The sequence below is a fragment of the Amphiura filiformis genome, chromosome 6, assembly GCF_039555335.1.
Source record: "Amphiura filiformis chromosome 6, Afil_fr2py, whole genome shotgun sequence".
Lineage (NCBI taxonomy): Eukaryota > Metazoa > Echinodermata > Ophiuroidea > Amphilepidida > Amphiuridae > Amphiura > Amphiura filiformis.
Window position 1 is genome coordinate 14850004 of NC_092633.1, and position 26678 is coordinate 14876681.

Sequence of the window (26678 nt, forward strand, 5' to 3'; positions counted from 1 at the left end):
TTGCGAGGCGACCTGTTGTACGCTTTTGACCAAACAACCATTTCAATGCACAGTGATCAGTCTGAATTATGAACTTTACAGTATGTTGAAGGTATGGGGAATATTTCTTAATCCCTTCAACCACAGCCAAAGCTTCAAGTTCAGTAGTTGTATACGTCTTTTCGGAATCATGCAAAGCTCTACCTCCATAACAAATTACCTTCTCTTCACCATCTTGTACCTGTGCTAAAATGAAACCAAGACCTCTTATACTGGCGTCTGTTTGCAACATAAATTGAGTACCATCAAAACGAGGGTAGGCAAGAATTGGAGGTTCTACTAGCTTTTGTTTCAGGATTTCAAACGCTTCTGCACACTCTTTTGACCAAATAAATTGAACATCTTTCCGAGTGAGATATGTTAAAGGTGCGGCTATTTTACTGTAATCTCTAATGTACTTCCTATAATAGCCTACAAAACCTAGAAATGATCTTACTTCCGATACCTTCGTTGGAACTGGATACTCTTGGACTACTTTGGTTTTCTCTGGATCAGTAGCTATCCCATCTTTACTTACAATGTGTCCTAAATAACGTACCTGTTCTTGAGCAAAAGTACACTTTTTAGGCTTGAGCTTCAAATTGGCTTCTCTCAACCTCTGAAACACTTGTCTCAAATGATCTACATGTTCATTAAAAGAATTGGAAAACACTATTACATCATCAAGATATATTAATACAAATTTCCAATTTAAACCTCTGAACACTTCTTGCATAACTCTTTGAAACGTGGCTGGAGAATTTGTACACCCCATTGGCATTACATTAAACTCATACAACCCATCTTGTGTAATGAAAGCACTCTTTTGTTTTGAGCTTTCTTCAAGTCCAATTTGGTAATAACCTGACGCTAAATCTAGTGTGGAAAAATAATTTGGTGTTCCTGCGCCTAAGCTATCTAACGCATCATCTATGTGAGGTAGAGGAAAATTATTCTTTTCCACAATTTGGTTACATAATCTCATATCACAACAGAATCTTAGTGTACCATCAGGTTTAGGAATCATTACAACAGGAAAACTCCCAACTACTGGTGGATTCTCTGATTAAACCATCTTCTAACATCTGATTGACTTGCTTACGTATTTCAGCTTGCACATGAGGAGGTTGTCTATAAGGACGACATTTGATTGGCGGATGATTACCAGTTCTTATGACATGCTCAATTTTCGTATATCTTCCTCTAGGACTATCTTTGGTTTGAAAAACGTCTACATACTCAGATATAAGATCAGATAACATATCAGAATCGGTTTCAGTTAAATGAGAATCATTGAAATTGACCTGAGAAAGAACTTCACGTACCTTAGGATCTGGCGAATTCTGTGCTTTTACATGGACTGATGATACAGGTACTTCATCTACTACAGAGTCATCTATATCGGTAAATGATTTCACTGTTATTTACAAGTGTAAATGTACCAAGTTTTGTTCTAGGATACAACACAATTGGTTCATTGCTAGTGTTTAACACAAGTAATTGAGTACTACAACTAGATTTGTTAGCAATAGGTTGAACACTTGATACTGTATTGGCAATCAATACTCCTAAAGCAGTGACTCTCCGTCCTCCCTGACATAATCCTATTGTGCCTTTTGGAAGATTATTCGATAACCTCGCACGCACCACTGATTGTGAATGAGGTGGAATTTCTTGCCTTTCAATTACACGTAAATTACTCCTCTTAAACAATCGCAATTTCTGTGTGTTAAAATCTAATCTGGCCTTATGCTGTTTTAGAAATCTCTTTCCCAACATGATTTCCTGACTAAGATTTCGAGCAATATACATTGGCACGAGAAATTTTGCACCTTCAATAAACAACGGAACAACAACAAAACCACTGATTTGCAACACAGATTTGTTAGCGGTACGGGCTTTTGTTAATCGCGGTCTTGACACTGCAATTTGGTGTGACAATTCCAAAGAATGCCAGTACTCATGATCGATTAGATTCATTGTACAACCAGTGTCAATTAAACAGTCAATGTTTTGGCTACCAATAGTGACAGAAATATAAACTTCTTCATCAAAATCTGTTTCAACGTTATCACTATCGCATTCAGACGCGGCAAAATTTGAATCAAATTTTCCCTTGCGCGGAACTTGGGCTGAATTACACGGAGAATTACTGCTCTTGTTTACATTACAATCATTCGAAATAAATTTCTGTACAGTTTGTGCATGTATTACCTGCTCATTAGTTGGATACAAAGTATGACTCTGATCACAAACATCTTCACACGGAGAGTAATTGTTCACAGGAGTTTGACAATTTAATCGTTCAGGTAAGATACCTATTTTCCCATCTGAATTTTCCTGAACTTGTTCTGCATTTACAGTTTGAATAGTATCAGATGGGTCATTCAGTTTAAAGGACGCCCATCAATATGGAACCTTTCATAACAACGACGACGCATATGATTATCGTCCACATCTATAGCATACAATGGGCGGCCTGAAATTTCTGGACTGGCCTGAGTTGAATGACCCATTTGCATTGTTATGTGCTTGATGAGGCGACTGATATTGATTACGATGAGTTCGTTCAACCCTTTGTTCGGCGTCTCGAACATCTTTTTCCAAACTCTTGAATCTATCGTCCATACTCTGTAATTCAGCCATTATATCGTCTATTGAAACTTCACCTTCGCCTTGACCTCCCGCACCTTCACCTGTGTCTAAATAGGCCTTGCCTAGGGCTAAGTGGCTTATTATAGGAGGAGCCATAATCACATTTACTTGTACATTAATATACACTGTATCAATACAAGAATATCACGCTGCAATATTATTCACAAAATGGCCGAAAACAGAAAACACGCAACAAAATTCTTCGCGCCATAAAACAACTTTGGCGGGAAATCACTAGAAGCGTATTTCACTTAATCTATCAAAAATATCACATAGGCCTAATATATATACAATGAATCAATTCAATATTGCTAGAAATAATAATACCAAATTAACTTACCTGGGGGTTGGTTTTTCCCACCAGGGGCAGCTGACAGCCAGTCACAGCTTGCTTGGTACCGGAAAAGATTGGATTCTGCACCATTTATTATGACTCAGAATTGATGTGAAGATCCACCAACCAGTTATCTGATTACTAGAAATTAAACCAAATACATGGCTAGTAGATCTTCCATCTGAGACGGGGAAAGACTCAACAGAAACAAACGGAGAGCAAAATATAACTTCACAAATAAACTTTAATTTCTCATCAACAAAGTGATCACAATAATATAATAGATGAGCGAAATATTCTTAGTTCATCCTCCGGCTATGGCTGGCTGACAACTGCCCAGAATAATAGTCCGGGGTAATTGAGGAGAGGACGCCGCGGAGCGATATATATTTAAATTAGCTATGGAAAGCAAATAGCGTCATAACACTAGGCAATGTTTTTAGGAACATTATTATTTTGCATGTTTTTTTTTTGTTTGCTTGCTATCTTCTGTAGATAGGATTTAGGGCCTACAAAGAAAATAATTAATACCTCTACTTTTTTCTATATTTTTAATGGGTTTTTTAATGATTATTATTTTTACTATCTTCTGAAGATAGCAATTACGGCGGGTTTATAGGCCTATGAGTCAAAAGGTAATTTCTTGCGTACTGAATCATCGTTGTTTTGTTTTCTTTTGTTTTTGTTTTGATTTTGATTTAGTTTCTTATTTGTGATGCGATCAAGCAAAATCAGTCGGAACTCGGCAATATTAAATTTTCTGTTTCTTATTGGATAGTGAAAAGCATTTACATAGCTAGATTTTGCAGAAAGCCCCATTGTAATTGAACAACCAGTTATAAAGATATGAGCAATTAAACAGTTTCCATAACAAAAGGAAACAAAAGAAAATATTTCCTTTATTTGAGTATATCTCAGAATCAATATTTCCGAGTTCCGACTGATTTTGCTTGATCGCATCACATTTGTTCCTTCATGTTCCTGATAATCTCTGCTATATAAGTGCCGTTTTAAATTTTGGTCAGCTTCTTCCTTTTTTCATTTCTTTATAGCTTTGCATTCGGCCTAGGAACATTATTATTTTGCATGTTTTTTTGGTTTGTTTGCTATCTTTTGTAGATAGGATTTAGGGCCTACAAAGAAAATAATTAATACCTCTACTTTTTTCTATATTTTAATGGGTTTTTTAATGATTATTATTTTTACTATCTTCTGAAGATAGCAATTACGGTGGGTTTATATGAGTCAAAAGGTAATTTCTTGCGTCCTGAATCATCATTGTTTTGTTTTGTTTTTGTTTTGATTTTGATTTAGTTTCTTATTTGTTCCTTCATGTTCCTGATAATCTCTGCTATACCAGTGCCATTTTAAACTTTGGTCAGCTTCTTCATTTTTTTAATTTCTTTATAGCTTTGCATTCGACCAATTATAGCCGTTTTGCCCCGTGATTTTACGCACTGAATCCTCAGGTTTGCCGTATGTTTTTAGGAACATTATTATTTTGCATGTTTTTTGGTTTGCTTGCTATCTTCTGTAGATAGGATTTAGGGCCTACAAAGAAAATAATTAATACCTCTACTTTTTTTCTATATTTTTAATGGGTTTTAATGATTATTATTTTTACTATCTTCTGAAGATAGCAATTACGGCGGGTTTATATGAGTCAAAAGGTAATTTCTTGGCTACTGAATCATCGTTGTTTTGTTTCGTTTTTGTTTTGATTTTTATTTAGTTTCTTATTTGTTCCTTCATGTTCCTGATAATCTCTGCTATATAAGTGCCGTTTTAAATTTTGGTCAGCTACTTCATTTTAAAATTTCTTTATAGATTTGCATTCGACCTATTGGCCGCGCGGCCAATTATAGCCGTTTTGCCCCGTGATTTTACGCACTGAATCCTCAGGGTTCCCGTATGTTTTTAGGAACATTATTATTTTGCATGTGTTTTTTTTGGTTTGCTTGCTATCTTCTGTAGATAGGATTTAGGGCCTACAAAGAAAATAATTAATACCTCTACTTTTTTCTATATTTTTAATGATTTTTTTAATGATTATTATTTTTACTATCTTCTGAAGATAGCAATCACCCCAACAAACACAAAAACGTTTTAAAAACGTTTTAAATAAGTTATATTTCGGCTTTTGGTTTAGGTAAAAACGTTTTAATAGGCCTAACATTAAAATGTCGGGTAATATAAAAGTCATGATAACGTTTAAAACGTTTTTAATGAAAACACACTACAACAATATTTTCAAATGTTTCAAAAAATGTTATTGTAAACTATTTTTGCAAACATTTTTGCAAATATTAAACAAATCTTGTTTCTCTACAGCAGTAAATTAGCTCACCTTTTGGGTAGCTTTCTGTCTGCAATTCGCTAGACTTTCTTCAGCCCCAATTAACACGTGGGGGCGCTGTTGGATGTGCTATTCATAGATATTTCCCTCGGAGGCGAAGGAGCGTTGCGATCTCATCTTAGCCCCGAATGCATACATACCAACCCGAAAACCAATCAAACACACCAGTCTAAATAATTCTTGTTTTGTTTTGTTCATTAAAGTTACACATGTTTTAATCATGGTATAGGTGCGGCCACACACGCAAGTTATCTCGCGCCCTACATCATATAATATCTACTATACAATACAATTATTATTATAATTATTATAATTAACATTATTCTTATTATTAACGTTGACATTATGCATTATCATTGACATTGTTGAAATTCTGGCGCATAAACTGTTAAATAATGTACTCACTTTAACAAATCCTTTTGCCTGACATAATTGCTGCAAGTGCGCATATTAAAAACTAATAAATTTAATAAATGAATTAAACAAATCGTGAATTTTTGATATTTTCACAATATTAAATACTTTCCACTTTCCACTGCTGATTCATATTCAAACCATCATGGTTTTGATCATTTCGTGATCGAATAACTGCGATTGAACGCATATCAACTGACACTGAAATGGAACTGTCCAAGGACATAAAACACGAAACAGGTTATAACCACGAGTTTATCATGAAGATAATGACCTTTTAACTACACAAATAAATAATAACTTTATGACATAAACATTGGATATCAATAAATGGCTGACTTCGTGATCCAAGAGTGTCCTTTTGACAAATGTATACACTTAGAAGTATAGGAACGAGAAAATGATTGAAAAGAACAATATAAGCTGAAATTGGTGGAATGAAATATTCACATTTTCAATCATCAAAAGATGCGAATGATAATGGCATCATAATACATGCAATGAAACCAATGACAAAACCCAAAAGACCTTGGGATAGGCGAAAACAGAGAGAAAACCTGACCAAATCAGGGAAAATACTCTGGAAATTCCTATCCGGCCCCCGATGGCGACCAAGCGTTAACAGAACGACAAAACTTTTTGGAATGCTCCAAGGTCAATCACTAATTTAGAAAAAAATTCAATAACAAGAGCAAAATATATCTCCTAATCTAATTATTACAAATTATGAACTGCATGATATACATGTATATATATATATTATAGGGCCCCGGGAAAAAAATGAATCGTATGGCGTGGTGACCGCGAATGGCCCAAATTACCTCAACACAAAAACTTCTCGCATCACTACCCCATTTGCATAACACTAACTGATCGATCTCACACTTACGAAGAGATAACAATTCCCTTCTAAACACGTAACGAAGTGAATTTATCAATCTCATCTTAGCCCCGAATGCATACATACCAACCCGAAAACCAATAAAACACACCAGTCTAAATAATTCTTGTTTTGTTCATTAAAGTTACACATGTTTTAATCATGGTATAGGTGCGGCCACACACGCAAGCTATCTCGCGAAAAAAAAAAAGTTCGGAAAGGGGTGTTAAAACGGGATAGACTTACCAAAAATTAGCCAATTTACGCCTAAAATTTAACGATCATGAAATATGACACTTAAAGCTTCATCGCACGTGACACAGATAATTTACTTGACATTGAGTCCTTAATGTACATGTCCTTGGATATCGAAGATTTCCATCCTCCTTGCCTAGTAATACATCTTTCATTTACCGAACCCGTAGAGGCGGCTTCGGTTGCGCCCCTGCTCTTAAACTATGAGTACCCAGAGTGGTAGGATCGCTGACGTAAGGAGATAAACCAGCTAAGATCAACTCTCTCGCAGTAGTATATGAAATCGCTTTTGTTGTGGGTTTCAAACCTTGACGTTTTGAACGACGAAATCCGCAAACTACCGGATGCGACGCCTTATCTGCGATTCCCAACATTTCGATGAAACGCTCCGCCATAGCAACTGGGCAAGTAGGATTGCCTGATCTGGCGATATAAACTGAATGCCCTTGCCTTAATTGGTCATTTTTCCTCTTTGGTAAAAATATAGACATATGATCGGATAAATGTAATATCACGTACACGTAAAGATATAATCTCTTCACATCTTAGCATGCCGGCAAAAGACACGAGACATATAAATAGTAAACGAAGATCAAACAATGAGGCATTCGAATCGCCTTTATCGGCTACCAATTTTGCTAGAACCTCAGAAGATATAGGCTCTTTTGGTGATTTACATTTTGCAAGCTGACGCCTACTTCCTTCTACGATCAATTTAACAAAATTATCATCTGTGGGAGATGGTACACCTGCCAAATTGTGTGCCCACCTTATACTGTATACAGCCGTATCAATTGGAGCCATAGGCGTAGATCCCGGGGGATGGGGGGGGGGGGGATAAATCCCCCCAATATTTTGCCAGGGGGTGGTCCATACAATCATCCCCCCAATGTTGACGCCTGATAATGGGTTTCTGACCAAATTAACCTCATATTTGCCCATTTTAGCCCCCAAAGTGCAAATTTTCGCGCGCTTCGCGCGCATTTAATCTACATTTACACCATATTTCATCAGTTTAGCTTCAAAATAGCAAAAATTTTCTCGCGCTTCGCGCGCATTTATATCATTAACTAATTATGTCGCCAAAGGGTGCTGGATTGACTATACTTCAAGATTTTTTTCCAACTTCATCCCCCCCAATGTCAAAAAGAAATCTACGCCACTGATTGGAGCTACAGAAGATGCCGAAGCCTTTAAATGCTCAATATATAAATCTAACTCAGTAGCTTTGACGGGAAAAACTTTCAAATTAAACTGAAGTGCGAAAGACTTCCACCGCTTCCAGCCTCCGCGATATTTGTCCGTAGTAGACCCGGCTTTTGAAGCCAATGCAGCTGCAGTGTCTTGAAGAGACGAAACTAAACCAGAGAGATATTCGTTGTTGCTAATGTTAGTATCAGATGAAAACTCGCTCCAAACTCCACTGTCTAGTACATCTGAAAAATTAAATGAGGTGGCTGTGAGTGAAAACGAAATATTGCAATAGAAACTGCGGTAACATCTTATTACAACATACGAAATAATTGACAAATTCTGATACAAATTATGTTTTTTGATTTAAAAATCATGATCAGGACCAAATTGGCAAAGAATTGACAAAACATCTTAATTAAATCAAAAAAACCTCTGAATTTGATATCGTTGACATATAAATTACATACTCTTCGTGAAATTGGTTTATTTATTTATCTTCTGTCGCTCGTGGACTATAAATCTGACGTTAAATTACTATTTACATGCTCTTTCTCTCAATATAAATTGATAATGATGATTATATAATCAAGGACTGGTGAACTGTCAAAAAATATTTCGATTACTGCGTAGTCTTTCATAGACTGGATCAAATAATCTCTCATGGACTATGTAAAAAATCCATCATGGATTGCAAACAGTTCTTTATTACATCGTTTATCAAATGAATTCATGTTATTGATAAGTCTCTCATAGACTGTTTCTTTAGTCACTCATGGACTGCAAACAATACAAAATCACTCATGGATTACAAACAACTCGGATACATGTGCGCATTTTCACTTAGATACAATAACCGTGATAATAGTCCTTTTTTATGCTTTTCTGAAATCGAATCTCATGGCAATCAAGTTGAACGGCAAAGCGTTTTCAAATAAACGCTTTCCTTTTTTGTAAGCAATGCACTGCCCTCGACCTGGCTTACACAAATCTTGCAAATTTGGCAAAATCACGTGAGTCACCAAATATTTCTTCAAAGAACCCAATTTTGGTGAAAGGACTGGCCAAAATGATGCGGATGGCCATTCTGGAACTATCACAGTTCCGTATGCTTTGCATTTCATCATGTGCTTCACTGCGTTCAAAATCATGGAAACGGGAGGGCAGACCCAATTGTTCTCGTGAACCCAATTCTGCGTAAAACAGTCAGCCGCTACACAACCAGGATTCCAATATCTTGAATTGAAACGAGGGATTTGTGCATTGTAATATGATGCAAATCTATCAATGGTGTGTGGACCAAATTGATTGTCCAAAAATGTGAAAACACTGCGATTCAAAAACCAATCATCCGGATCAATGATCCTACTTAACTCATCTGCTCGTGTATTGAGATCACGCGGGAGCCATTCAGGCTCAATAATGATGTCAAACTGTAAACAACAATTGAACACATTGATACTTAAATCGTGTAAATTGGGGTTTGTACTACCCACGGAAATAATACGACAAGCGTTCTGGCTATCGGTAAACCACTTCAACTTTTTACCCGATAGTTTTGGTCCTAATGAGCGGAGCACACCGTCGACGTCCTATACGATAAATATAAATTTAATACTCCGTTGGTGAGCGACGGGCGAGTGGTAGTGAGCGACAGGCGAGTGGTATTTCACTGAACGCAAGAAAAGGAGTTCTATCTGATTGGCTAGCAATCGATCGCTTAGGTCGCTCAGTAGTCAACTACAAACTCATGCATTCAATTCGATTGAAATCGATTATTCTATTATTGACGAAGATAAAGAGCGTGATAGTGTGTCAATAATGTACATTGTATTGCACCTGGTTTTACCAGCATTCCTTTATAAAATAATTTTCTCAAAGAGTTGAATATTATCAAAGTTTTTACTCAGGATTTCAAATCATGCGAAAATCGTAAAACATAGAATAGAAACAGTGTGGCCGGCTCTCAAAATCTCAAATTGTATGCATAGCCTGAGTCGCACGGCCTATCTCGAACAAAATAGCTCAAAATCACCATGCGTAGTTGTTGAAAAACGTGAGGATTTATCGTACTACCACGGCAATTTTTAACACGAAGATATAGGGATGATGACGGTGTGCGGAGTACATACAAAATGGCTCTGAGTTCACGACTTGTTGAACTTTCACGACTTTCGGCCTCGGACCATACTCCCGAACACACTGAATCGACCAGCTGATCTGAACTGAAAACCCCCCAAAACCCGAATCACTTGCGTCGGAATACACTGCGGCTGTTGCACAAAAAATGGGTTTTATAGGCTGACCATTCACGCGTGCTATATTTTTGTACCAAAATTGTAATTCGCTGATAGCACCTTCAGAAAGAAAAACCTTACTTGACCATGAATTGCGAGTTTCGATAAATCTGAACAAATATCTAGAAAACAATCTTGTCAAACGACCGATAGCGTCGGATGCAGAGATAATAAAACCTGCGATACGGGCAATATCTCGAACGGGAATAAATTGTGAACGCTTATTCAGACAATCGGCAATGGCATTTTGTGTTTTTGCCAACTTGTTACCGGGCAAACTGAACTGCATAGAAATGGTATCGATCAACAAACCCAACCATACTCCTGATTGTTTAGGTACAAAATCACTTTTTGACACACTTACTTTAAGACCAGATAAAGCTAGGTCTTTTTGAACGATATGGCTTGCCGCAAGAGCTGTAATCTTGTCGGCGTGACCTGAGATGCCGTCGTCAATATATTAAATAGAACAATGCCCCATGGAACGCCATCTTGTAACCAAAGGTCGGAGCGTTTTCGTGAAACAATGACTAGCTGTGTTTAACCCGAACGGGAGAACGGAAAACGTATAATAACGGACACGATTGCCATACATCCAACTAAAACCCAAAAACTTTTGGTGGGGCTCAAAAATATCAATATGATGGTACCCGATCTCAAGGTCAAAGGTGAAAAATAAAAATCTTTAGAAAACATGTCAGCCAAAGTAGCGATACCTTCGTACTTGAATTTGGACACGAATGTATATTGGTTTACGTGTCTCAAGTCCAAAACCAGTCTGAGTTTTTTGCCTTCAGAAACTGTGAGGGGTTTACAACGAAAGGGGTGAATTGTGCTCTTTAATACTACCTGCCTCTAACAACTTTGAAATGGCCTCGATGACGAAATCCGGATGATCCAAACTTGATCGATTATTCTTGAGATACACTGGTGGCGGGAGACTTGTGAATGGAATTACGTAACCCTTATTGAGGATATCAATGACAAACAATGGAGGATTAAAATTATCGAACCAGTATTGTTTACAGCGGCGCAAACGGCCTGCAACTCTAGAGAATTCTGAATTTAATTTCGCTTCATACTCATAATTCTTTTCGATTTCAAATTCGTCAAAAATACATGTACTTATCTTATCATTATGCTTTATTTCCTCCCTGCCATTGCTGGCCTGTGCTTCCGCCCGATCTTTGAGGACATTGGTATTGTAAGTGCCCCACTTGGCCACAGGCCCAACATGATTGGTACATACTCCGGTTGACCCTGACTGATCCTTGAAATTGAGGTCTACTAGTGATGGCGGCGGGAGCACTGGAATTGAAACTGCTTGAAGACCGAAAACTGCCCCGTCCCCTGGTGCTGGTAGATCGTTTCCGCTTACGATCTCGTCGCTTAAACTCCGCCTGACGCACGGCCTTTGATAAACGCTTGTCATCATCGCTATCACTGGCAAGATCGTCCGAAACGTACGCCTGAACAGTGTCCCAACCATGGTTATCTGCTATTTTAATTATTTTTTGACGTTTGTCTATAATGTTTATACCTTCTGCCAAAACTTCTTTAGCCTTTTGAAATTTGCCTGAATCAATGCTTATGGTTGCCTCTTCTAGTTTCTCCTTCACTTGTTCATTGTGCTGATACTGATGCTGGCACCCCTGTTTCTTAAACTGTACAGGATTCAGTCTAGCTTTTTCACAACTGAAGTCAATTGGAATGCCGACTCACTCTTCCGTGATCTCCCTCTTTAATTTGGATAGTTTGTTATCAAGGATAGCCGATATCTGATTAATATCCAAGTTCCCAGTTGGGGGAAGTGGGATACCTGCACTGCCTTGGGCCGAAATAGAGCTATCTTCTTCCGTTAATTCCATTGAAGAAATATTGAAAGCGTTATATCAAAATTCAAACGGAAAATGTATGGAGAACCGAGTGAATGAAATGAATCGTATGGCGTGGTGACCGCGAATTACCTCAACACAAAAACTTCTCGCATCACTACTCCATTTGCATAACACTAACTGATCGATCTCACACTTACGAAGAGATAACAATTCCCTTCTAAACACGTAACGAAGTGAATTTATCAATTTCAATGGTGCTATTGAGACTCAGCACCGTCAGACGGTGCAGGACGTCTCAATAGCGAGATGTACACTGCTGGTAGGTGATACCGGCCGCCGTCTCTGTTCAGGGTGTTTCTGTTTTGCCTGATGTGAGCCGCTTCCCGGGCCGCTTCCCGGACGCCTCTACCAACCCATGACGCGTCAGTATCCAAGATTTTGGCACTTGCAGTGGGAATAGAATGTCCAGTGTTCTTGGCATGCTCCGCTACCGGGGATGGCTCTCTCCTGTGTTCAGAAGCCCTAATTCCTAGGGGGCGTTTGGTTTCGCCAATATAGACGGCGTTGCAGTTCTGGCATTGGATGTTATACACAGTATGACACTTCTCCTTCTTATCAATTTTGTCCTTTGGTGACACAAGGAATTGACGGAGTGTATTTCTTGGTTTACGCTAACCTGTAATGGGTTTTAGCACTTTTAATTCCAAAGTTAGTCACCTGAAAAATAACACTTGTTATAAGCAAAATATACAAACAGATTAAGTTTAGTCGCTGTCTCAATATCTGACATTGAAATATTCAAAATGGCTGCCATTTGCACTGTAAAGGTTAAAAATCATCAAAAAAATAATGTTTAGACCTCTTTATGTGAAGTAAATTCCACAATTTTCGCCTAAATAAGCAAAATATACAAACATAGTACTACCTGCTGATTGGTTACAAGAAGACTATTAAGATTTATTGAGCCAATCAGTAGCATGGTAAGAAAGGTGACAGGACTGAAGAATCCAAAACACTGTACGAAAGGCAGTATTTCGAAGTGAGTCATACGTTAACATGAAAAGTCCAAGTTCTTAGATATTTTCTCAAAAGAGGTACGAGTAATAGGCCAACGGGTTAAAGTAACTAAATGAAACGGGCACGAAACAAAGAAGGAAAGAAACTAATCAGGAAATGTAAGAAAAAAGAAGCTAAAATAATGAGAACAGAATTAAGTAAAAAACATGGAAACGGGAAATCACAAGCAGCAAATATCGGAAGCTAAAAGGGAAATGTAATAAATAACAGATTTAGAAAATAATGGGAACGGGGTTAAATAAATAAATAAATAACATGGAAACGGAAGATCACAAGCTAAGCAGCAAACTTTTTTTTTAATGGGAACAAAATAGCCTCATGTAGAAGAAACTGAAAAGAAAGGAAAACAGGAAATGTAAGAAGAGACAGATTTATATAAATAAAATGTACCTTTTCAATGATTCTACCTGTTCAGTAATTCTTCCTGTTATAGTGAACGCTCCCACAACAGAAGAATATAAATTTACCTTCCACGTCGATATTATTCTTGCCTGTTTTTGTTTAAGGGATCTGGAATGAGTGTTTATGGCGTTTCGACAGTATTTTTTGTGGGACACGAGAGCACATCAGACCTATCGAATTGCATTCTGAATACGAAGAATGTCTTTCTGATATCAAATAATTTTCATTTTATGAAATTCACGATATAATACAAATTTTATGACAAATTATTAAAATTTGATATTTTTCACATTTTTGAGATATAACAGTCCTCGAAGTAAATTTTTAAAATTTTAATGATATAGTCTTAAAATGTATGTAGCTTGGTGGAAAAGCCGACGATCAATTGAAAATTTTGACCTTTCATATTGAAGATATGGATTTTTTCCCCAAAACACCTATTTTTTTTTTGGTGTTTTGGAAAAAAAAAATCAATATCTTCAATACGAAAGGTCAACATTTTCAATTGATCGTCGGCTTTTCATCCCACCTACATACACTTCAAATATAAATCATCAGATTTATAAAGTTTACTTCGAGTACTGTTAAATATCAAAAATATCAATTTTTAATGATTTGCCATAAAATGTGTATTACATTGCGAATTTCAAAAAATCAAAATTATTTGATATCAGAAGGACATTCTTCGTATTCAGAATGCAATTCGATATGTCTGATGTGCTCTAATGTCCCACAATAAATACTGTCCAAACGTTCATATACCCCTTCCCTTAAATATGTATTCCTTAAATATTCCTCATCAGCTTGTCATTGTGGAATCGACATCTTTCCCAGGGTTACCGCTTCTATCGTGCACTTATACTAGCTACTTATATGACTATAATACGTCTTGTTTTGGTTATATTGGCGATTATGGTTGTAAAACACACGGAAAATTGGGAAAATCATCGAAAAAATAAGGTTTAGACATCTTTATGTGAAGTAAATTCCAAAATGTTCGCCTAAATAAGCAAATATACAAACATAGTACTACCTGCTGATTGGTTACAAGAAGATGATTACGATTTATTGAGCCAATCAGTAGCATGGTAAGAAAGGTGACAGGACTGATTGGTCACTCATAATGACTATATCGTGTAATCCAAAACGCTGTGCGAAAGGCAGTATTTCGAAGTGAGTTAATGCGTCAACATGAAAAGTCAAAGTTTTGAGATATCAAGAGCTATCTCAAGAACCACTGAACCAATACAGGGCTTGTTTGTACTCATTTTATTTTAATGCATTTTATTCATACTCCGCGTGGACAGGGTTAATTAGTAAACTTGTGCAAAGAAATCGCACGAGCTTGTATTTTATAAAGCAGTATGTTAGCTTCCACATCAATATATTCTCGCAATATTTTTGCCTGTTTTTGTTTAAATATTTATTCCTTCAATATTCCTCATCAGCTTGTTATTGTGGAATCGATATCTTCCCCAGGGTTACCGCTTCTATCGTACACTTATAGACGAATCCAACGAGCCAAGTCATGGTCAGGATTTGGTCGGCCATTATTTGGTTACCCGCATGCACCAAACAGGTGTTGTCCAATTGGGTGGATTAAACCCGCTTAAAATTCGATGTTAGATTCTTTTGTGTTGTAAACTGTCATCATTCTTTTGTCTACGTGTAACACGAGTGATAGTCTGCTGATAGAATGCAGTTTATAATACCCTTCAAGGCCGCATCATCCCACATCTTAGGTGGGATAGTTGGGTACCCGTCGCGGCTAATGGCTGCTATTGAGGAGCAGGAATGCGTGAAATTGGATTCGTCTATAGACGAATCCAACTTGAGCCAAGTCATGGTCAGGATTTGGTCGGACATCTTTGGGTAGCCGCTAGCACCAACCTGGGGTTTTGAGCGTCCAATTGTGCAAATAAAAGCCGCCTAACACCTAGAGAAGATGCAAGGACGAGGAGGGTTAATAGAATAATAGCTAATATAATGGAGATAATTCCGCAGGTAATCCTGTCGCATCTATTATAGTCCTTTTGTTTGCAAGTACATCAACGCATAGATACCGCGTGTAGTTAATCCGATTATTATGTCACTTCAACAGCGAATAGACCAGCTGTGTGTTTTGTCGAAGGGAACTGTATTGTGTTGTAAACTTTAATCTTTCTTTTGTCTACCTGTGTTTTCGCGGAAGGTGTAAAACGGGTGATGGAATGCAGTTTTCTACATACAGAAATCCGACAATAAATGGGCCTCTCATACATGCACATAATTACATAAAATTTTCACCATCAATTCAGTGTTAATTTCACTCAATTCAAAAATATTTTGGCGCATATAAAATTGTCCCTGAAAAGAGCAATTTATCTGCTCGGAACATTGGCCTGTTTTTGTCTATTAGGTTAAAACTACTTCTTGGTAATTGTTGTCCATCAACATTCTTCTTATCATCATTAACATCATCATTGTCTGCATATTCCTGCACGCGAAAATTGTTCAATTTTAGACTCGAAAACACACAAAATCGAAACTGTACGAGATTCACTATGTCTTTAAACTCCTCAGACGGTGGGTTTTTTTAGGTACTAAAGAGATGAGAATAAATAAAATTAGAGACACCAAATAACATTCGATCCGGAATGCTTCGATTTTTAACTATGGTGCTGAGCACCACCAAGCTTACTTTCAGTGAGTGTAATAAGTTAATTGAACCGTATCCCTAGGCCTTACTAGTAATGCAAAGTTTATGTTCAAGTTCAAATGCATGATACTCTGGGCTCAGAGCGCCATGAAATGCAACATAATAGGCCTATGTTTATTGCATACTACTAAATGAGTGTGAGTTGAGCAGAGTTACAGAGAACCCTTGTGAAAATGGCGGATACTGAAAGCGTTAGCAGTAAGATAGGAATCGTTCAAGATGGCGGAGATCACAATACGAGCATTTCGTTCCTGCTGGTTGTGAGCATTGTTGCTCTTGTTGTGGCTGTTATTGGACTTACTCTTGCTGCTGCCAGCTTAACTAAGAACGCAAACAATAATTTTGTCATTGGTGAGTTTCGTTTCGGTTTAAATTACTATATCACTAAATCTATAAATTGGAGAATGTTGTGACTATCTATCTATCTAGGCCTATCTATGTGAGATAATTAAAGGTTCCGTCAGTTTCGATCCAAATACCGTCAAATTCATACGGGAGATCGAGGAATATAGCGGGTGTCCCGCAAGTCATGGTAATTAATGTTAAATTTTGGACGTCCAAGAAAATCTTAGGCGTCTAAAATCTCAGGCGCCTAAGATTTCATTGGTTAAGAATTGATCAGGCCTCGTGATTCGTCTACCGGTAAATTCTTGAAGCTCCAAGATTTCATCTTAAACGTTGAATTATTTATAGTCAAAAACGCTAAATGCAAATGCATTCCCATCGTAATTCAAGATGAAAGTAACTAGACCTGTGATGTCTTCAGCTACATTTTGCGAAAATCCTCAAAAAAGGTGTCGGACTTTAATGCTAAGGTTAAATAAAAATTCCCTTTAAAAGGGAAAGCCAGCCTCAATGTAGAAGGGGTCTTGTAATTAGTTTTGGTCAATGTGAAAGGCATTTTTAGGATCACGCTTACATCTACATGACAGTCTACCAAACCATCAACGATGAGAACATGCATACTGAAACAGCAGAAAACATTAATTCCTAATCTCATGTCAACTCTTTTAATTCATTACTCCAAATTGTTCTGGTCTGTTTTTTTGTTGTTGTTGTTGTTGTTGTTGTTGTTTTTTTTTTTTTTGTTTTTTTGTCTTTTCAGCTTTTTACCCACGATATCTCAATTTCCAATTTTGTAATACCAGAACTTACGAACTCAATATCTTCGCTTAGGAATGTCCGATTTCACTGCTTTCGATATACCACTTCACAAATACACTGCCGGTTTGAGTTAACTTACATGTACATTTTATTTTAAAATAACTTAATTAATTCGCAATGTATAGTTTAAGCCTACTATATTATAATAGATAGTGGCCAGCACATTTATAAAGGACTGGTTACTCACTACAATCTTCACTCTTAAACTGTGTTTTTCTGAATGTGCTGATCATGTTGATTGCTAGTCGGAAACTCCTGCGAAGCTATGGACATGGCATCTTTACATACTCCATTCTATAACAGTCTGCCTAGTGCCTTGTGTGTTTTCTCTTCAATCATTTTGTTGAATGTAATTTTATGAATCAAATAGTTATGTGTCATTTTATTTATAATAAAGAAGTTATTAAATTAATAAAGTAAGACAATTTATTTATCTATAAGTGCATGTCAAATGGGGTACATTGTTCAATACTATAGGCCTACATGCATAAATTATGCCCATATTATAGCTAGGCCCTAAAAACTTTATTTTGCATCGGATTTTTCCCGTTGAAAAAGACAAAACTGATGTTTATGATAGCAACCATTTCATCAATAACATTTTGAGTCATTTTTGGCGCCTCTACGGAGGCGCCAAAATATAGGCATGACTTTGTGAGTCATTGTGAAAAGCTTCTAATTTCACTCTTGCTAGATTGACTTCGCATTTGTTTTGTTTAAATTATTCCTAGCTCAGAAATAAAACCACAATTTGCTTGGATTTTATTTTATTATTGTTTTCTGATATGCACAGGATAAAATGGTGAGCGTATATTCTTTGTTTAAAATACAAAATTAGGTTTTATAAAAACACCAAATAAATCCTGACCTTTGTATGGGTTCAACCAGTTTACCGTGTGCCTTAGAAACCCGATAGACGGTGACATTTGACCATACACTAGGATCCACAACATGCTCATCTATCATGCCCTAATACATTTGTAGGCCTACTTGTGTTTTCGCGGAAGGTGTAAAACGGGTGATGGAATGCAGTTTTCTACATACAGAAATCCGACAATAAATGGGCCTCTCATACATGCACATAATTACATAAAAATTTCATCATCAATTCAGTGTTAATTTCCAAAAAAAAAAAAAAATATTTTGGCGCATATAAAATTGTCCCTGAAAAGAGCAATTTATCTGCTCGGAACATAAATTGGGTACACAAACTCATACTCTGCAACTTGAGGTCAAATTTTGCACTATGATTATGTAATTGAGGTTATTGGACTATGCCATTGGGATGAGACTATTGTGGTCCATAGTGATAAAATCAATTAACGAGGACTCTACTGATGGCTTTTGTTTGCTAATTACCATAGAATCTATATAGCGGTTATTGCCAAAGTTGCAATATGGTGGCACAATTGGGCGGAAAACTGTATGCAAACAACACGGCATATTAATTATACATTTTCTACATTGTTGTATTTTAAAACACTGAAGACCAAAATTGACGTTATTGCCATGATTGGATCATGGCGGTAGTAAGCCTACTACAACTCTGGCGGAAATTCGTTGCCACACCAGGGCCACACCAGCACGTTCTGGTGTTAAAAGCACGCAATCGAAGCTAAATATGGGATAGTTCCGTACTATTTTGTATAATAGTTGCAAATGCACATTCAGATTACACTTGCCCCTCCCCCCCCCACCCCCCATTTTCCAATGTTGGGAGACTGTAATGTAGAAATGATGACGATTTTGTCCAAATCAACATTGCAATATAGGGAGCGGGGAAGGATGTTGGCCAATTAACGCTCAGGTGTGGCAACATTTTTCGCCAAGGTTGTAGCTATACTACCTCCATCATTTGGAATAAGTAAATAACTAAATCCTGTTATCTACCCAGCAATGTTTGCTTATCATAATAATTGTAACAAACTGTAGACAGAAAAGGCAAACAGACAGAAATTTAGAGTTTTAAATTAGAGAGTTGACAGGAAGTTGTAAGAGTTAAATTGTTATGGATATGATTGGTGTAAGTACGAAAAAGTTGAATGTCAGATCAAAGTCATCCGAGGTGAATTAAGTAATGTCAATCACAAATTGTTACAGGTCATTTGAGGTGGACTAAGTTTATATTTGGATTGTCAGAACACCTTCCCCAATCAGACACATTTCTCTTGTTTGGCTTGACTTTGCAAAGAGCGTCTAATTTCGGTCTTGCTAGATTTACTTCGCAACTGTTTTGCTTAAAAGTATGCCCAGCTTAGAAATAAAACCACAATTTGCTTGGATTTGATTTTATTATTGTTTTCTGATATGTTCGGGATAAAATGTTGTGCGTATATTCTTTGTTTAAAATACAAAATTAATGGACTTCTTTCTATGCTAATATTACATTATTGTTTTAAAGAGAAAAAAAAAAGTATCCAAACAGTTGGGCGCCCATTCCTTTTTAAAGGAATTTTTATTATCCATAAAACGACACAGGATATGATAGATAACTACTTTCACATCAATATGGTCCATATGATCACAGATTGGACAAAACTGATGTTTATGATAGCAACCATTTCATCAATAACATTTTGAGTCATTTTTATCCATAAAACGACACAGGATATGATAGATAACTACTTTCACATCAATATGGTCCATATGATCACAGATTGTTGAGAATCTGTGATATGATCCGGGGATATGATGAAGATTTTGATTCTATAGATCTGTTATCAACATGATATCACGCTGTTCAGTGGTCAAGGAGTAAGGACCCCGGTCAAGGACACTGATATGACATCATAGGTGATGTCAGATTTTCTTCTGCTGACCATATGATGCTATATATTAACTATTATTGTTACATTTAGGCCTATACCTAGAACTTTTAAAGTCATAATTAGTTCAAACATAACTTTGGTAATACTCACTCGTGTTCGTTCGTTGAAACGGCAAAACATACTTACTTTTCCTTACAAATCGAATTAAAATATTTTTTTTTAAATTCAACCACAAAAAGTTTTAAACAAAAGTCATTCCAATACCAATAAAAATTAATCTCTTGAGCATACAGACACCATCCCAGAAATAGGTACCAGCCCGATGGGCTGGCGAAAAGACTGCAATCCTACCACAGGGAGGTTTGACCTTGTAGTAATAGTAAATAGCAGAGGAGAGTCTCTACTTGACTTCTGTACAATTCACAAGCTGGCTCCAACATGCAATGAATGATAGCTATGGATTATTCTACAAAAGAGTTAAAATTTAGTGATGAGAATGATGATAAAATACCATATACCACCTGCTGCCAAATTCAAATGGCACTCTCAAAACAGTCCAGCTGATTATATGAAATGCTTCGTTCCGAAGAGATTCATCTGCTTAGATTCAATGCCCCATCCTCTACGCTGTGCAATATTGGACCCCGCGAACAGAAAGCTTAAGCATGTGGTCTGGATAAAAATATCTTTTGAATTCTGGATTTTGTAGAAAATCCCATTGAAATTGAACAACCAGTTCCAAAGATATGAGCGATTAAAGAGTTGCCAAAACAATAGGAAACATTGCTAAAGAATATACCGGTCGTATAACATTCTATGTTCATGAAGGATGATAAGCTCACCTCACCTCACCTAGGCTGTTTCATCCTCTGTCATCTGTAGTATGAAGCCCTGTTCAAGCTAGAATCTTTCCCTTGCCCAAGTGGTGCCTCTATATGCTGTTAGTCGTCTCGCCATCTTCGTCTTTGTCTTCCTCTTCTACGCTTTCCTGTTCTTGGTTGTCACTGGGTGACTTTTTTTGTCCATCTGTTGTCGTTTTTTCTTGCCACATGTCCTGTCCATCTCCATTTTGTTTAACCAATCCTTTCCATGATGTCTTTGACTCCGGTTTTACTTCTTATGTCACTATTCCTGATTCTGTAAAGGAAAACTATGTTTAGCATGCGTCTTTCCATGGCTCGCTATGTCGTAAGTTTTTGTTCCAGATCTTTAGTTGTCGACCCGGTTTCAGCGCCGTAAGTCATGGTGGGTAACAAACATTGATCGTACATACGCCTCCTCAATGTCATTGGTAGCTTTTTTATCACAAAGGATGTCTTTTTATCTGCCAAAACAACACCAACCAGCATTGATGCTTAGTAAGACTTCCTCTCCATTTTGACTGTTTTGCCCAGATACTTATAACTATCTACTTTCTCTATCGGTTTATCGTCAATTTCAATAGACTTTCTAGCGTCGAAGTTGGTCATGTATGATGTATTTAGTTTTCTCTTTGTGTATTTTCAGTCCAATTTTCTTGCTCTCAGTATTCAAACGATTAAGTTGTAAACTTCCAAGTTGATGGACTTCCACCTGATGGTGGTGTAAGGACTACATCATCTGCAAACCTCGGTTAACCATTCTCCTTCGATGTTAATCCCTCTTTCTTCTAAATCTAGTTGTTTGAACATTTGTTCCATGGCAGCTGTGAATATTTTTGGAGAGATTGTGTCACCTTGCCGTACTCCCTCTGTATGTGGATAGGTTTGGAAACATCCTAATCTATGTGGATTGTAGCTGTAGCGTTTGTGTAAATGTCTTCTGAAATCTTAACGTACCCTTCTTAAGGCTGCAAATAAGTCACTATGTTCCACCGAATCAAACGCTCATGATGCACTCATGTCTACAGTAGAATTCACCACGACCTTTGCAGGACTTATACCCCATTAAAAGTTATTAAACCAAGATAACACTCATTGAACACAGCTCAACTGATTATATCAGATCTTCTCTGGTTGTAAACATGTGTCTGTTTTTATCTGTGCGGTATCGCAATGAGCTGGTATTATAGTTTCAGTTGGGTAACTGATTATAAAGGAAACGCAAGATAACAATGGTATGTGGACCTTTGTTCACGAAATGAGACAATGCTCTGCTTATTGTTAACCAGCATTCTTGAAAATGAGCAACATAATGATTGTTGACTTAACACGGTTTGGAAATAATTTCTTCATATTTTTTGGTGTTATCTGTCGTTTACATATCCTTCCTAAAACACAAAAGTACGAATACTTCCAAACACCTAAATTAGCTAAAAATTAGGACATGTTACAAAACTATATTTTCTAGAATTTCAGAGAATACTTTAAATGTAGCCTGTACTGTTTTTTGTGGCATCCTTCAGAAGTGAGTGGTCGGTTTACCAATATTTTCGGTCAAATCTCCATTCAATTAACACGGGGAATTGGCTAGCTCATGCCTTGCCCTCACTCATATTTTACAAAAGTGCGACTATTTCTGAACATCTAACCTAGCTGTAATTTTAGGTCATGTTAGAGAAATATATTTGCTAGAAGTTTGGAGAATACTTTAAATATTGGCCGGTTATTTTTCACACAGTGATGTTAACTAGGCAAATGCATATACTTCTAACATACGCTATTTGTAAAGGTCGCGCGTCAATGGTGAGAGCACTGTGTATTGTGTATAGGAAAACGGACAGTAACTGCAGTATGTTTCTCATAATCTATATAGCCTCTATTATAATACAAAGCTTCAGCTGATACTCATTTGCTTTCTCAATCAGTTGGTTCAAAGCATGCAGATGATCAGTTGTTGAGAAGCCCTCTCTGAAGCCTGCCTGTTCTCTTGGTAGATTTTATATGCATGTGATAGCAGACTGATTGGTCGTTTTTGATATCCATCTCCTTTCTTATGTAGAAGAATAATCTTGGCTTCCTTCCAGGCTGCTGGTACCTTCTTTTCTGTCAATATTTGGTTGTAAAGTCTTGTTAATTGAGTGTTGATTTCTGCAACTCCTATCTTATACACGTCACTGGATATATCATCAGTGTCAGGTTTTTGAAATTTTTTTTACTTTGGTTAGAATGAGAGCTATAGGTCTTGATAAAAGTCTGCACAGAATGATTGTGAGTATTTCTTTATGTAGGATTATCATTTTTGTCTTTCATCTGGCTGATTCTAGTTTTCTTACTGTTCATTTTGGAGATCTGTTTTGGTCCTTTGCCACTTTCTAGGATGGACTCTACGTTTTCTGCTACTTCTCTGACGCCTCTTCTTTCCTACTTCCTTCACAGTTTCCTTGTATTCTACTTTCTGAGTAGTAGTTTTGTCTATGATTTCTCTGAGTATCTTTCCTTTAATATCTAGCTCCTCAATCTCAATATCTTCTTTGGTTTTTGTTTCCTTGTTTTTTCTTGTGGTGCTTTCTCTTACAATACTATATAAAAGTAAGCTTGATATTGCAATAGAAAAAATATGTGTAACAGATGATGGTAGAAGAATTTTAGTTAATATGTCTATAGAAAATAAGAAATTTACACTGGTTAATTTGTATGCGCCAACAAAAAGATGTATAAAGATATGTTTTTCAAAAAGACATTTCACTGGATTAGAAGACATGCAAAATATGCTTTGATTGTTGGAGGCGATTTTAATTGCGTTCAAAATAAAATTAAAGATACTAAAGGTGTCAAAGGAAACTATGAACAATGTAAATACTTGCAAAAAATGATTAAGCGTTTGAAGCTTTTAGATATATGGAGAAAAATATGGCCTGAAAAAAGGCAATTTACCTGGCGTCAGTTATCACTAGGTATAGCTTCAAGATTAGATTATTGGTTAATTTCTACAAGATTACAAGAATATTGTAAACTTTTATGTAGATAGACTTCTAAATAAAGGGGCTAGTTTTAACACAGATCATAATGTTGAATATCTTTTAATATCAGGTTCATGTATATTATTAGGCAGGCAAGAGGATTTGTGATCGGTGTGAGCCGCTGGGTAGCTATGCCAGCAACTGACTGTGACCCTGGCCGGCTGCTCCTTATATACTGTCCAGCCAGCTCCCACTTGAAGGGGGATCTCCCACTTCAAGGGGGAATTCCCACTTCAAGGGGGCGAAGTGGTCAAGCTCAAGTGGGATCTCCCACTTGAGGAGGTCACCAAGTGGGCCAAGTGGGCAGACATGCACGTGTCTAGCGACCTCTAAGGGGGTCTCAAGGGGACCAAGTGGGCCACTCAGTCAGACTGACTAAGGTCACAATTCCTCATAACCTTGCATAATAAGCAAGTTCAGCAATATTACATATAATATCAATCATAACATATAACATAGATAAAACAAACAAATAATATTCTAATCTTCTTTACATAACCCTCTTCTTTAAAAAGGATTCGCCTCGAATCTTAGTCAATCCAGAAAGAAGATTAGAAATCAAGTTATTTAACATTTCTTTTAAATCCGGTAGTTTTGACGAACAATTATATCAAAATATTTATAACTAATAAGGTAATTCTACTTGACTCCAATTATCTGGCATACGTTGGCATCGTATGTAAATTTGAACTTGTACTAAATTTGGTTGAGCCATGGTATGCGTGCTCTATACAATTTTAGAAAAGTGAACATTATTACAAATTAATTATGATTTAATTCAAATCTTTTAACTGCTTTATATAGTTGCTATAAATCTCATTTATAACTTTCTGACTTTTGAATATTCGAATGCACGGGTACACATAGCGTACCTAACCTATGATTAAACTAGTGCACTTGATTCTAACTTGATCAATCCATATTTGCATGATGTTGGGCGTTCAACATGTTTAACATTAAGTAGTGGAATATATACAAAACTTTATAGCATTCTATCAGTTTTTAAAGTTAGACATACAGTATATTATCAACAACTATATCAAGTACTTACTAACTACTTCATTATCATGATCAAAATAACATTATCCAAAAACTCCTCATTATAATAAACTTACATTATCAGTCCTTTCTTCCAAAACATGGCAATTCCCAAATACCTTTGTTTAAACAGATATAATAACTTCCGATTTTGCCGTTTTAACTGATACTTCAATTCTTTTATATACAATCATGTCATGAATGAATTGATGTCACTTCTAAATCTTAATTCGAAAAGTAAATTGATGGTTAAAAGCCAAATCATTTCTTGAAAAGGTAAATTTTGACCAGTTTTAAAGCTTGAGTATACTTTTGAATAAACTTCTTTATGTACACAACTATAATGATATAGGTTTTCAAAACGAAGTTCAACTTACTTGAAACTCATTATAAACTGTTCCTTATGAACTTGTTTTAACAGTAATAATAACTACAATTATTTACAATCCTTCATCATATTCATCATGGTGATAACATAGACAGTTTTACCTTTAGGGCCTAAATGTACTTCACAACAGTCATAACATTCTAAACATCCACACTAATTTTTGATTTATCACTCCAAACACACAAAAATGTATGATGTAATCAAAGTATTAACAGTATTTTTCGCAGACTAGGAACTTTCACACTATGATCAGGCTACATTATTCAAATTATACATTTCCAAATTATCATGTAACCAGTAAGGTGATCCCATATAGGCTCAGAACATTTCATAAAATTGTTATGTTCCAGTCAAGAAAATTGTCAATACATTTTATAACATCAAATATTAAAAGATCAATAGTTTGCTTTAAGAAAAGTACCACATAATTTTCCAGCGTGTTTTTGGCAAGAGAGCTTAGAATTTTTGTTTCCAAATAACCTCTCAATTTCCACAAAATTCAAGACAATTATACCAAAAGGTTAAACATAACTCTCAGTCCAATCAATCGAAAAATGGTACTCTAAATATTCATATAAATTTTGTTCACAACATGTTTTACAAAATAGTATATCAACGCATATGCTTATTAACTTCACAATTAACAACAAAGGTTATTCTCGAACATGGCAGTACATAATATTGTGAGATAGTATTAATTTAGTATAATTTAGCTATTGCCTCCATCGGGCATGAATTTAGTAAAAGCCAAAGCATTTATAAATAAATCGTCCGAAACAAGAAGGGGACCTTTATCTGATATGAAAAATATGTAACATTAAAAATATCCACCAGTCAATCAAACATTTCCAGAAATATTAGTAACTTTAACATGTGTACAACATAGTTTCTGTAATTCAGCAATCATACATGCGTGGCAACAAGTTCATTAATGTTCTGTTCATTCCATTTGTTGAAAAATACAGAGTTCAATTTCCGGAGTGTAGTGGAGAGGTTCCTTTCTCTTGAAATGGTAGATCAAGCGA

General features: G+C 36.4%; 1 protein-coding gene and 1 long non-coding RNA gene across 2 annotated transcripts in view; one reads left to right on the forward strand and one right to left on the reverse strand.

Annotated features, from left to right (window-relative positions):
- Nucleotides 1–26678, reverse strand: part of LOC140155024 (uncharacterized) — a 95796-nt gene that overhangs the window by 6556 nt on the left and 62562 nt on the right. The window lies entirely within an intron of this gene.
- The window catches only part of LOC140155022 (putative ABC transporter arginine-binding protein 2), a 58948-nt gene continuing 48721 nt past the window's right edge, over nt 16452–26678 (forward strand). The window contains exon 1 of the mRNA XM_072177698.1: nt 16452–16766. Coding sequence (XP_072033799.1) covers nt 16589–16766 — 178 coding nt within the window. The 5' untranslated portion in view covers nt 16452–16588. The remainder of the gene's footprint in view (nt 16767–26678) is intronic.